Source organism: Phalacrocorax aristotelis, chromosome 3 (genome assembly GCF_949628215.1).
Source record: "Phalacrocorax aristotelis chromosome 3, bGulAri2.1, whole genome shotgun sequence".
Taxonomy (NCBI): domain Eukaryota; kingdom Metazoa; phylum Chordata; class Aves; order Suliformes; family Phalacrocoracidae; genus Phalacrocorax; species Phalacrocorax aristotelis.
In genome coordinates this window covers 41101159-41114032 of record NC_134278.1, presented here as the reverse complement: position 1 = coordinate 41114032, position 12874 = coordinate 41101159, and the positions used below count along the sequence as shown (strand labels likewise).

At 44.1% G+C, this 12874-nt stretch overlaps 1 protein-coding gene across 1 annotated transcript in view; it reads left to right on the top strand.

Moving 5' to 3' along the window:
- Positions 1-12532, top strand: part of GABRR1 (gamma-aminobutyric acid type A receptor subunit rho1) — a 32199-nt gene extending 19667 nt beyond the window's left edge. The window contains exons 5-10 of the mRNA XM_075087271.1: positions 2111-2334; positions 6955-7037; positions 8213-8353; positions 8831-8983; positions 10627-10823; positions 11639-12532. Coding sequence (XP_074943372.1) covers positions 2111-2334; positions 6955-7037; positions 8213-8353; positions 8831-8983; positions 10627-10823; positions 11639-11926 — 1086 coding nt within the window. The 3' untranslated portion in view covers positions 11927-12532. The remainder of the gene's footprint in view (positions 1-2110; positions 2335-6954; positions 7038-8212; positions 8354-8830; positions 8984-10626; positions 10824-11638) is intronic.
- The last annotated feature ends 342 nt before the right edge of the window (positions 12533-12874 follow it).

Here is a 12874-nt window from a genome sequence, read left to right as displayed (position 1 = left end):
CTTCTGGCTGAGGAGAAAGCTTGTGAAATGGCCAGAGAGCCCCTGAAAGGCTTCAGGACTTGAAGGCAAAGGGAAAGATCTTAATTTCCAGGATTTAAAAAACCCCACTACTCATTTTTTAAGCAAGCATGATGATTTTGAAGGATTTCCCATTTTTAAAATATTACTCCTGCTACTTGTATAACATCGTGCTGCAACACCCAGCAACACAGGAAAAGCATTGCATGGCCTTGGGTAGAAAAAAGAATTCAGGGTCAGTTTTGGCTGTTTGCAAAATAATGATGGAGAAGACTATATTGTCAGAATCAATTCTTTTTAACTTGTGCAACTTTAAAGAAAAAGGCCATGGTGCTTTGCAAGATGATTGCTTGCTTTTTAAATGAAGAGACATCAGTGACAGAGGCCTTCACTCTGTCCTAAATTTAAGCTTGAGGAGCTAGATGCAACAATCTTTCCTTTTCTCCTACTTTCTGGCTATTTGCAGGAAAGTGCTAAAATAACAGAGGATGCTGTAAAACTTTGTTAGGATGTCACAAATCAGATTCTTCTTGTCCAATTGATTTTAAAATGTATAAATGTCTATTAGGGGCCCCTGACCATGAAGTTAACAGAGCTTTTGCAGTGTGTGTAGGGCAGCTGTTTTACCTGGAGGAAAGATGGGAAGCAGGAAAAAGCATATTGTTACCCAGAATTGGAAATTCTTTTGCAAATACAATCAGAAGATAATAGTGCCTCTGAGAAATGGACTGGAAGAAGAAGGACATATTATATGGTTGTTGCTTGGGGGATTTTCAGATTATGCATTATAAAATGTTGTGATTCCCAGTTTAATAACCCAAATCTAGTGTTAACAAATAATTTCTAATGAAAGTTGACAATACTTGATTTTTCCACGTTAGCTATAAATGTAACTTTAGGCAAAAAAGTGAGGCATTGACTTCTTTCTGAAGAACAAACATCTGTCAATTTATTACTGTTTAAAGGACACATTAACACATAGGAATCAACGTAAAAGGTTTCCCAAAAGTATCTTCTTTGAATCTGAATGCAGGGAAAAGTTGTTTAAAAATGCTATAGAATAGATCAAACAAAAAAAGGAATGACGTGGTCAGTGGCTTTGGGTGCTTCATCTGGATGCTGTATAAAGCATTTCAAAGAATTATATTAACCTTTACTGTTATAATAGCATAGGCTGCAGCTAAAAAAAAAACACTTCTACTGAAAAAAGACTGCAGAATCCCCCTTATTTCAAAATGCTTGGAAAGTGCTGTGGAGAAAAAAAATCCAAATATCAAATAATTTCAAAAAACAACTCCAAACCCACCTGACTTCCTCTACTCCAGGCACCAGGGCAGACTGGTCAGTCATAGACACTTCCCTGAGTTTATGGGCAATATATTACATTACACTGGAAGATACCATGCTTATAAACACTTGTGCATGAGCTTATGTTTGGACACGAGAAGGGTTCCTTTGAAATAAGGAAAAATGCAAACCCAAGTGTACCTGCCTCCAGGGTCAGAATCCAAATACAACAGATCTCAAAGAGAAGGAGCATGCCTCTGATCTAAGAGTACAATATTTGGGGAGAAAGAGAAAAAAAACCCACCCCATTTTGGTCAAATAATGAGTCACAAACATTTCAGTGGCTGTGCTGGATGAAGAGCTCCCACCGCAGCACGCTTTTCTGGCTGCCTGGGGGAAGGTAGTTGCTGGAGCAGCATGGAGGACAGTGCTGGCAACAAACGCTTCTTCTGTTGGCTCCAGAAATGCAGTATCAAAGGGCTGCGGGATTAAGTGGTTGGCAGCACTCTCCACCTACTGCTGCCTCAGCTTGTCTGCCTTTTTGTCCCTGTAGGGTCTCACAGACACCGAAACACAACATTCACATTTCAGAGATGGATTCGACACCTGGGTGGGGTCTGATTTCTGAACTCAGTAAGTTGGTCTGACCTGAGGAATAAACAAGCTGCAGCCGGTTGTGTCCCCTGCAGCTCAGGGAGCAGATGTCCCTGCAGGAACCGTGCTTTACAGCCTGTGGCTTGTCCCAGAGAGGAGAATTCACTGCTATCCTGATAAGGCATTGTGACAGAAGCCTGTTTTTTTGCAGGACTTCACCATGACACTTTATCTGAGGCACTACTGGAAAGATGAGAGGCTGTCCTTCCCCAGCACCAACAACCAAAGCATGACCTTCGACGGCAGGCTGGTGAAGAAGATCTGGGTTCCCGACATGTTCTTTGTCCACTCCAAGCGTTCCTTCATCCATGACACCACCACAGACAATGTCATGCTGCGGGTCCAGCCAGATGGGAAGGTACTTTATAGCCTCAGGTAAAGCTGCATTCGGTCAATGTAAGCTGTTAGTGCAGTGAAAGTGAAAGTGGTTTAATTGATTCCTGTATTGTGTTTTTGCATTACTTCATACTAAAAAAAACCAACCAACCAACATTAAAAAGAATTAATGTGTCGACTCTACACTGACATCTGAGTCCCTGTGCAAGCTCACTAAGTGCCTGTCGCAGGAAGCCAATTTGTATGCCGATGTTGCTGGTTCCACCAGTGTCCCTTCTCCTTGTGTGGGTAGTTAGCCCCTGCTCCTGCTGTTGGGAAGCTGTGGCCTGACGCGGCAATCCCTTGGAGCAGTTCTCTGGAGGCCAGTGGGCTGCAATCCCTATGGGGCACTGCAGCAGAGGGTAAGCACTATCTAAGAAAGAGGGTGATGTCTAGTAATGAACAGAAGTCCAGAGCAGCTATAGTTATTCACTTCACAATATGACAAAGTCTCTGGTCCTAAAAAAATGTGCAATTTCTATTTGTAGGGTAATTAAGAAGAAATATAAATTATATTGAGCAGAACTTCAGCTTGATGATAAACAACAAGACAGACTGAGCATCCTTCAGCACATGAAGTGACAAGCTTCAGAGCAAGGATATAGCTCCTGGTGACTCACATGTATGCCTAGAGCAATGCAAACACTTGACTTTGACTCTTTGTGCACTTTTTGTGCACTATCTATTTCATGTGAAATAGTGGTCCTTAAAGTGGGCATGAGATCCATGTGGCAACAAAGACGCAAAGCTTATGGATGAGTTAGAAGCCATGGAAACTCCTGAGAATGGTCATGTAGGAGTTAGGGCTTGTCCCCTGCAAAAGGCGGTGGGATCAACAGCCCAACTGCAGTGCATTTACACCAATGCATGCAGCATGGGCAGCAAACAGGAGGAGCTGGAAGCCATTGTGCAGCAGGAAAACTATGATATAGTTGCCATCACGGAAACATGGTGGGATGACTCGCACAACTAGAGTGCTGCAATGGATGACTTAAATTTTTCAGAAGGGATAAGCAAGGAAGGCGAGGCGGTGGGAGAGCCCTGTATGTTAGGGAGTGTTTTGACTGCCTAGAGCTTAATTATGGTGATGATAGGGTTGAGTGTTTACAGGAAAGAATCGGGGGGAAGGCCAACAAGGCAGGTATCATGGTGGGAGTCTGTAATAGACACCCAACCAGGATGAAAAAGCAGATGAAATATTTTATAAGCAGCTGGGAGAAGTCTCACCATTGCTAGCCCTTGTTCTCATGGAGGACTTCCACTTACCACATGTCCACTGGAAATGCAATATAGTATGAGATTCAACAAGGCCAAGTGCCAGGTCCTGCACTTCAGTCACAACAACCCCATGCAACGCTACAGGCTTGGGGAGGAGTGGCTGGAGAGCTGCCTGGAGGAAAAGGACCTGGGGGTGCTGGTTGACAGCCACCTGAACATGAGCCAGCACTGTGCCCAGGTGGCCAAGAAGGCCAATGGCATCCTGGCTTGTATCAGGAATAGTGTGGCCAGCAGGAGCAGGGAGGTGATCGTGCCCCTGTACTGGGCACTGGTGAGGCTGCATCTCAGATACTGTGTTCAGTTTTGGGCCCCTCACTACAAGGACATTTTGGTGCTGGAGCATGGCCAGAGAAGGGCAACAAAGTTGGTGAAGGGTCTGGAGAGCAAGTCTTATGAGGAGCGGTTGAGGGAGCTGGGGTTGTTTAGCCTGGGGAAGAGGAGGCTGAGGAGAGACCTTATTGCTTTTCACAGCTACCTGAAAGGAGGTTGTAGTGAGGTGGATGTCAGTCTCTTCTCCCAAATAACAATAGGACAAGAGGGAATGTCCTCAGGTTGCACCAGGGAAGGTTTAGATTTTATATTAGGAAAAATTTCTTCCCCAAAAGCCTTGTCAAGCATTGGAACAGGCTGCCCAAGGAAGTGGTGGAGGTATTTAAAAGATGTGTGGATGTGGTGCTTAGGGACATGGTTTAGTAGTGGACTTGACAGTGCTAGGTTAATGGCTGGACTTAATGATCTTATGGGTCTTTTCCAACCTAAATGATTCTATTATTCTGTGGGAACAAGTGAGAGTTTTTTCCTGTAGTTTGAGGGGTGATGCTAACACTGGCTTTCTCCCTTATTTTCCTACTGGTGGATCAGCTTTGAGAAGAAGATATTGCCTGCACCAGAGTAATGCAGGGGTGTGTGTGAATGTCAGAAGCAAGGAGATGGTTAAAAAACAGTACAGGATCCCACAGACTGCTCTCAAGGTTTCCTGTGACATCCCCCTCCTCAACATGAATTTTTCATGGGAAGCAGGCCAAACAGGCTCAGCCTGTGAAACTTCAGGGCACCTCAGGTGTTAATGAGACACTGAGCCCATCAGCCCAACCCACATGGAAATCCTATTGGGAATGTGCAGCAGCAGACACCAGGTGCCTGGGGATGCCTGCAACTGCAAGCAGAGGCACCCCTGAGCTGTTGGTGTTGAGGAGCCGTTGAAATGTGAGGCAAGGGATGGGGTGGTGGGCTCAGGGTTGCTGCTTACAGCTTAGACACCTACTTTCCTTGAATATTGCTGACTATGAGTCTGAGGATTATTAAAATTGGATTTTTTTTCTTTCTAATTGTTACTTTCATACTTGCAGACACTAAGTGAGAGCATCTGTTAATCTCCAAAAGAATCTAAAATCAGTGCTTCTGCTTTTTTTGGCTGCAGCTCCATCCAGTTAGAAAACAAGTGTTGCCAAATGACCCATAAAAATCTATTAGAGAGGAACTTGCTGTACAATAATCTGATGCAAGTATGTCGACATCACCTCCACAACAATGAAATAGCAAAATACATGATAAATAAGCTAAGCATAGGATGATAAATAATGTATTCTGAAGGACAAAAAAGAAGGAAAATCTGACTGATAGGAAGTCAGTTGCAGAAGATGCATAGATTTAACTGTAACTAATGCTAAGGTTGCAGAACATATTGCTTGGGAAGACTGTGGAGGTCTTTAAGGGCATGTTAGACAGCAATCTTAGGAGTGGCAGAGGTAGACCTGAGCCTGCCAGGAGGTGTTTTATAATTTTATGAATGGAAGGCAAGCAAAGCAATTCTTGATTCCCTGTGGGGTATCAGTTTGACAAGAATTTTTGTGTTCTTTGGTATTTTTATCTGACTATTCATTGGAATTCACAGCCTGGACAGTGTCTACTTTCTCATTATTAAAGCTTTTTCCTCAGTCAGCATATTAGAGAAGGTTCAGGTGTTCCTTAGGACTTTGCAAAGTTTGCTCAGGTCCTTAGTAGAATAAAAAAAGGACAATAAAATGACATAAAGTTCAGCTATAGCATGCATGCCCATATACTCTTTCATGCTGCATGATGCCAGTCATCTGCAATGCAAGCATTTAGGGTTGTCTGAAGAAGATGGGAACAGAAGAATATTGAACTACTCAGTTCCTACCACATACAGTCTTGTGCTTAAACAATTGTGCTCCACAAAATGGTAGTGAATGTCTTGAATAGCAAATTGACAGAGTTTTATTATTTTATTCAGTGGAGACTGCAGGTTGGAGTGCTTTATGAATGCTGGGGAGGTATGAATGCTGATCTCTGCTTAAGAGCAAACAGGTCATTACTACCTACCTGCCTTTGCTGAATGCCTTTGCCTGTAGGTTATACTTTTTTCCTCAGTGTCTGACTTTTTAAGGTTCTTTGCAAGGCTTTGTCTTGTCTTGGAAACCACTGTAGACTTCACTGGCACCTGAACAACAAATCTGAGCCAAACACCTTCACTCAAGGACTAAATCCGGATGGGAAAGCAACACCAGTGGGAACCCACACATGCAGAAGGACTACTGACATAAGGGACTGCATCTTGGTTTTATTATTATGTGACAGAGGTCCGTCTACCATTAGCCCTGCTGTAATTCATTAATTCTTTCCCTATTATGATTTATATTTCTATTTTCACTTACTTCCTTAGACTTCAAGCCAGTTGAGTCAATATTTATGGATGCTTCCAGTACAAACACAAAATTATGCTATTAAAAATGAGATAATCAGACTATAGGAAGACCAGAGCTTTTGATTGATGACAGAACATTTCAGTGGTCTCTGTTGCATACCAGCTCAGCCCTAACTCAAGACACTGCCTGTGCCCTCTGGTGGTTGATACCCAGGTGTGATTGCTGGGTTCTCATGCTGCAGTTGGAAATTCGCGGTGTGTGGAGAAAACTACCTGCACCCATCACGGCACTAGGATGGCTTTGATAAATGCAAATTATTTTATGATACAAAGCATCCATTGAAAGCACAAATCTCTGCAAAGACATGTTTGCAGCTAGTCAAGGAAGAAGAATTGCCCTCTCTGCCCTTTCCCATTTTCTTCTCCAATATTTTTGTCATCTAGTAGCAATTTGTAATGGCCTAACTTTCTAGTCATCTTTTCTAACACTAGCTTGCTGAAAAGAAGAAATGGCTTTAACTAAAGTGGAACAGCTTTAGCTGAAAAGAAGGCATTTATTTTCAGTGGACTGTTACTGGCCAGATACTTACTTAATAAAAAACCAAACTCACAGCTTTACTATTTTTCAGTCACACAATAAGACAAGTTTTTAATGGAGTGGTTTTTATTATTCCTAGAGTTACAGTAACGGCAATGTGCAACATGGATTTTAGTCGCTTTCCCCTGGACACACAGACGTGTTCTCTGGAGATTGAAAGCTGTAAGTAAAGTGGAAGTGTAGGGGAGCCAAGGGCTGCAGCCCATAGGCACACAATCTGTATTTAATCGTATCAGTAATTATACTAATAATTAAACTGCTGCTACATTAATGGAAGCTCTAACCAAAGTCAGCAGACTTTAACACTAAGAAAAATTCCCTGCCTGTATTTTTTCTCTAGAATTAGATGGTGTTTGCAACAATGCGGTATTTTTAAACACCGGCTGTAAGCACTGTCTTGCCAGTGTCCCCAAAAGCCAGCCAGGCTGCCCCGCTGCCACCCCATCCCCAGAGGACCCAAGCCACTTGCCTGCAGGTCAGCAGTGTCCAGCAACGCCCGCGTGCCCAAGTGCCCTCAGACGCATACATGCCCTCAGTGGCCCTATGCCATTCACGTGAACCATCTGCTCGTCTGTGATTCTGTGATCCATGGTGTAGAAACCATGATGGGGCAGTGACATTAATCACCTTCCTCTTACATTTCTTACACCTATTTGAGATAAACCCAGCTTAGACCCGCATGTAGCTCCTTTGTCCCAAGTTGATATATATACAAATTGGCTAGATTTCATACAGCAACTTTTTAAACTTTTAGCTTTTTAGGAGGTTTTTTCTTCTCCTTCTTAACTTGCAATAAGAAATTAGAATCTTAATTCTGTTTTAATACTTTTATAAGTGATTTTTTTCTCCCTGTCTGGGAAGAGCGGCTACTAAACCCATCTGAAAGGATTAACATTACTATATTTCCACGTGTATTTGAAAAACAGGACCTATAATGTTCATGTGTGCCTCACAGGCAGACAGTTTACCCAAAAGTTTACCTGTCAGTCTCCTTTTCTTTGCTTCTATTTTTAGGACATTTATAATGGACATTTTTTCAAGTTCTGATGCTGTGGGTTACCTGGCACATGGGTTATGCATGCGAAATTATGATTAGAGAAACAAAAGGTTTTACAAAACACACCAGGCATCAGGACTGAGGCCTGTGACAGTGAGCTAGTCCACTCCTTGCCACAATCATACTCACCATCATTGTGGCACTCAGCTGGGCGGCGGCATTTGGCCTTTTCAGCCAGGACCTCACAGGTAGTCTGGAAGGTGTGTGAGCACACCGTGGGCTGTGGGTGCGATAGCAGCTGGCTCAGTGCATTGCACCACGGTTTGCTGTGCTCCCCTAGATGCCTACACTGAAGACGACCTCATGCTCTACTGGAAGAATGGGAACGATTCCCTAAAAACAGATGAGAGAATATCGCTGTCCCAGTTCCTCATCCAGGAGTTTCACACCACCACAAAGCTTGCCTTTTACAGCAGCACAGGTGGGTACCGGAGTGCCTGCCAGAGGGTGGGCTGGGGGAAGAAGGGGTGCAAAACTGTGCCTCGTGACCTTGGCCATGGATGATTATCCACTGGGAAGTCTCTCTATCCCTGTGGCCCATCGCACCTGTCTCTCCTCCATGTGAAGGCTGTTGTCCCTGACAGAGCCATCCATCTTAATGGTTATGTAATCTGGAAAGGCAATCCCACTTCAAGATCACACCAAGCCTTAACATGAGTTAAACTCTAGGGGTGCATGGGTTACATTATCTTCTCTGGAAGATGTGGTCCTGAGAGACATTTGGACTTTGGTAGCTAGTTCAGTAAGGAGTCTTTTCTGTAAACTGCAATGACCTGTGGTCATTAACTGTGTTTTTCTAAATGCAAATATGGCACTATTCCTCTGATACAACATTACCTTATCTGAAAGTAGTCTGACATTGGTGTGACTTATTTTTTTCCTTCTCTCTGTTATACAGGGTGGTACAATCGCCTCTACATAAACTTCACTTTACGCCGACACATCTTCTTCTTCTTGCTCCAAACCTACTTCCCTGCCACCCTCATGGTCATGTTGTCCTGGGTGTCCTTCTGGATCGATCGCCGCGCAGTTCCTGCCAGAGTCCCTTTAGGTAAACACAGTCTTGTAGTCAGCAGACCTAAGAGACAATTGCTGCAACTGTGGCCTTGACCATCAAGGCAAAATCCCCTGCATTATGCACTGCCCCTGCGTTGCCTTGTGGGATGGAAATCAGCTATGCCTCATGTGTGTCCCTCATGCAGGGGACTGGCCATCGTACAAGCTCTCTATCTGCCCTGCAGTGCCAAAAGAGTTGCCTTCCCTGCTTGCACAAAAGCTAGCCGAACGCGGTGCAAATCAGGGAGCAAGATGTCCTGCTCTGCTTTTATTGCTGTTAACAGAGATATGGCACAGAAAGAGCCAAGTGTCAGTATCCTTCAGAGACTTCAGTGAGCGAGAAGGTGAAAATCAATATTTGCATCCCTGACAAAATTTCAGTTTATTGAATTTTGCTAGAGGAGGGAGGGTGGAGGAAACACAGCCAGCTGAGCTGTGTTGTTCAAATTGTTAAATGAGTTTACAGTGCAGTGTGAGGGATTCAGCTTCCCCTTCTGCAGCACCCTTCAGAAGATGAAGCCATATGCAAAAGGAGTCACCATAGGAGCAGAACTATAATATAGGCATAAATCTTCTTCTAAAGCAAGTGCTTTACCCTTAGCAAAGTGCTGTTTGTGTTTTGGCAGACTTTGAGCCTGAGCTTTCTTCCTCTTATTCCAGGCAACACTCCTCAGGATGTTATTTATTGTTAAAATTATATTGCTCAGTGGAGAGGATATTACAGGCATAACAGAGATAACAATGGGGCAGTTATCCTTGTCTGTGTTTAGAAACAGCATCCATTGCCTTGAGACATCATTAAAAGGAGCATAAGGGTTTGCGCTGTTGCTTTTTGAGAGACGTACGCACTGCCTTTAGCAATACTTTCTAGTGCCTAGATACTCCTGTGAATTCAGTCCTTTGTGCTTATATACATCATTTCAACTTCCAAAGGGATCATTAATGTGACATAATTAGCCGCTGGAATAAGAAGGTCACAGAGAGCCTCCCTCAGAGCTAAGATAAATTTGACTTACAGGGCCTCCTGCCCCTGTTGATGTGCTCATTGTGCTCACCCATGGTGTAATGTGGTGCAGCTTTGTCCTGTGGGGCCCCATTAGTCCCTGCTCTTGCTCCAGGGAAGGCACTGACCAGGGCTGGGAGCTGGGTGGTGACTTCAGATGGAGCAGGAATTCCCAGGAGCACACAGAAAAGACAGGCTTGGGGAACCCAGCAGAAGCAGCAGCAGCATCAGGCAGGCTTCACTTGTGCCTGTGGTTCAGAGGGGATGAACTAGAAGCTGAGCTACTTATACCTCGCCTCTGGGGACTTCCCTGAGCCCAGAGATGGGGCGCAACCAGTGTAGGGTCAAAGTGCTGCTACTGGCTGTGAGGTGGGAGGCTGGTGGCGTGGCGGGGAGCCAGGCTAGCAACACGCTGAAACCAGAACTAGTGCTGTTCTCAACAGAATGACAGAACAACCCCAGTAAGAAACCAGGGCTGCCTGGACCCTCCTCAGGCAGTGAAACCCACCACTCAAATGTGAAAAACAATACTGCAAGGTAAATTCGAATGTCGGGAAATTGTAATGACAGCTGTATTTGTGATGAAGAGTCTGGGTTGAAAGTGCCTCACAGGCTCTTTGCTGGTGTATTCCCAGGGATAACCACCGTGCTGACCATGTCTACGATCATCACTGGGGTGAACGCCTCCATGCCTCGTGTTTCCTACATCAAAGCAGTGGACATTTACCTGTGGGTCAGTTTTGTGTTTGTCTTCCTCTCAGTGCTGGAATATGCGGCGGTGAATTACCTGACTACGGTGCAGGAACGGAAGGAGAGGAAACTGCGGGACAAGGTGAGGTTTTCTATCTCTGATGCAGCTTTATGCCCCTGGGAAAAGGTGTGGCAGATGTATGTCTGGAAATGTTCAAAAGTTTGCAACTACAGCGTGCTGCTCTCAGCTGCCTGGGGCAGACAGACACCAGCAGTGAGGCATTCCTGGTTATAAAGATTTACTACAGACAGCCCACACCCAAACTCACTGCTCTTTCTTCAGAGTCTGAGGGCACTCGGACCTTCCATACATAGCCCTCCACTGCCTGTATAAATGGGATAGGGTTTAGGATTTTACCTTTAAATATTTTTTAATGCAGAAGATCCAAGACTGTGAATAGCACCAGATGGATATTGTGGTTTGGGTTTCAGGTAATGTGGCAGATTTCCCCCACCTGCCTCCAGGCACAGTCTAAACTTATACACAGTTTCCCCCTTATGCCTTCGTTACATCAAATTATAACCTAAGTTCTTATTTTCAAATGGAGCAAGGCTGATACATTCCTCCTTGTGGATTCCCTCTGCCCTCTCCTCTGATTTTCTCAGCTTCGAGGTGCAGGTCCAACCTTTATTTACACCCTGTTACCTGTGCTTAAGCCAAATTAGCTTTTTTGCAAGCAACCCCACTCTCTCCCTGACTGCACTGTGCCTTGCAGACAGGAAAATGAAGAAGCAAAAAAATGCTGCCCAGCTCCATCCTCTCATTCTCCTTTTTGTGTCCCCACAGCCTGAATTCCCCAGGCTTTTCCCCCTCCTCTGCTTTTGTAAGGAGAAAAGGGATGGCTGTGTATATCTGGACACAACTCAAAACCATCCTGCGCTTACCTGTGTTCACAGCTTCCCTGTGCGTGCAGCCTACCTCAGCCTCGGCCCATGATGATGGACGGCAGTTACAACGATGGGGATGTGAACGAACTGGGGCACTACGTGTCCGAGAACGGAGATAAACAAGACCGAATGATGGTGCAGCTGGCGCTGGGGTCTGAGAGGGGCTCAGGCAGGAGGAAAAACCAGAGATACGTCAGCATGCGGATCGACACTCATGCCATCGACAAGTACTCCAGGATAATATTCCCTGGCGCATACATTCTGTTTAATTTGATATACTGGTCCATTTTTTCATAAATATAGATAACTTCTGTAGCCACAGAGTATTGTGACATTAAATGGAAGTACTGTCTCATAGGCTAACAGAAAGAAAATGGAGAATTGTTTTAATTGGAAGGAAGATAGATTATTTTTCAGGATATATATTTTTTTTATTAGATGCAACTCATGTGTGGCATAAATAATTGTGCAACTTTCACATTTCAGCAGAATATAGGATATACAATCCAAAATTTTATATTTATTTAAAACTGTGCTATGTTCCTTTTTGTGCCTCACAGGCCACTGTAAACTATTTTAACAAGTGACTATAATTGCCAGTTGCTTATATATGGTGCATCCTTCATTTGTGCCCCTGAGATCCTAATTCTCTAAGTACCTGAGTGCATGCATACATCTCTCAACTCAGCAGACTTATCCCGTCAATACCAATAAATACAAAGAATATGCAAATACATGCGTGTTTGCAGGATGAGGTCAGAAGTGGTCATTACAAACACAAAAAATCCAGTACCAGGAAACACTTCGGCAAGGTTATTGCTGGCTAAAGCTTGCTTACACTGCTAAATGCATGCTGCCCTAGCAGAACTGCACTGACAGGCCCATGCAGGAATACTCCCAGATCTGTGCTTTGTCTTAATCATATTTAAAACAATTACATCTTTCCAAGCTCTTTTGGCTATCTTTTTAAAGTATGACTTGCAATGTACACTGACTAAGGAAAGAACATAAGCTGGACTTTCTGCGATGCTAACCAAATCCTCTGGGAAACACAGGAGTTCTCCTTGGATCTGCTTATTTGGGTTATTAGGAACTTATTGGGAGTTTTGCTCTTGAATTTCCTGGGAGAGAACACAGGTTTCTCTACAAAATGACCCAGTGAAGACAATCAGGTGTCTACAAAAAGACTAAAACTACTGTAGGAGAAGCCAGTTCTCTCTGAGATAGTCTGGGCATTACTGCTCT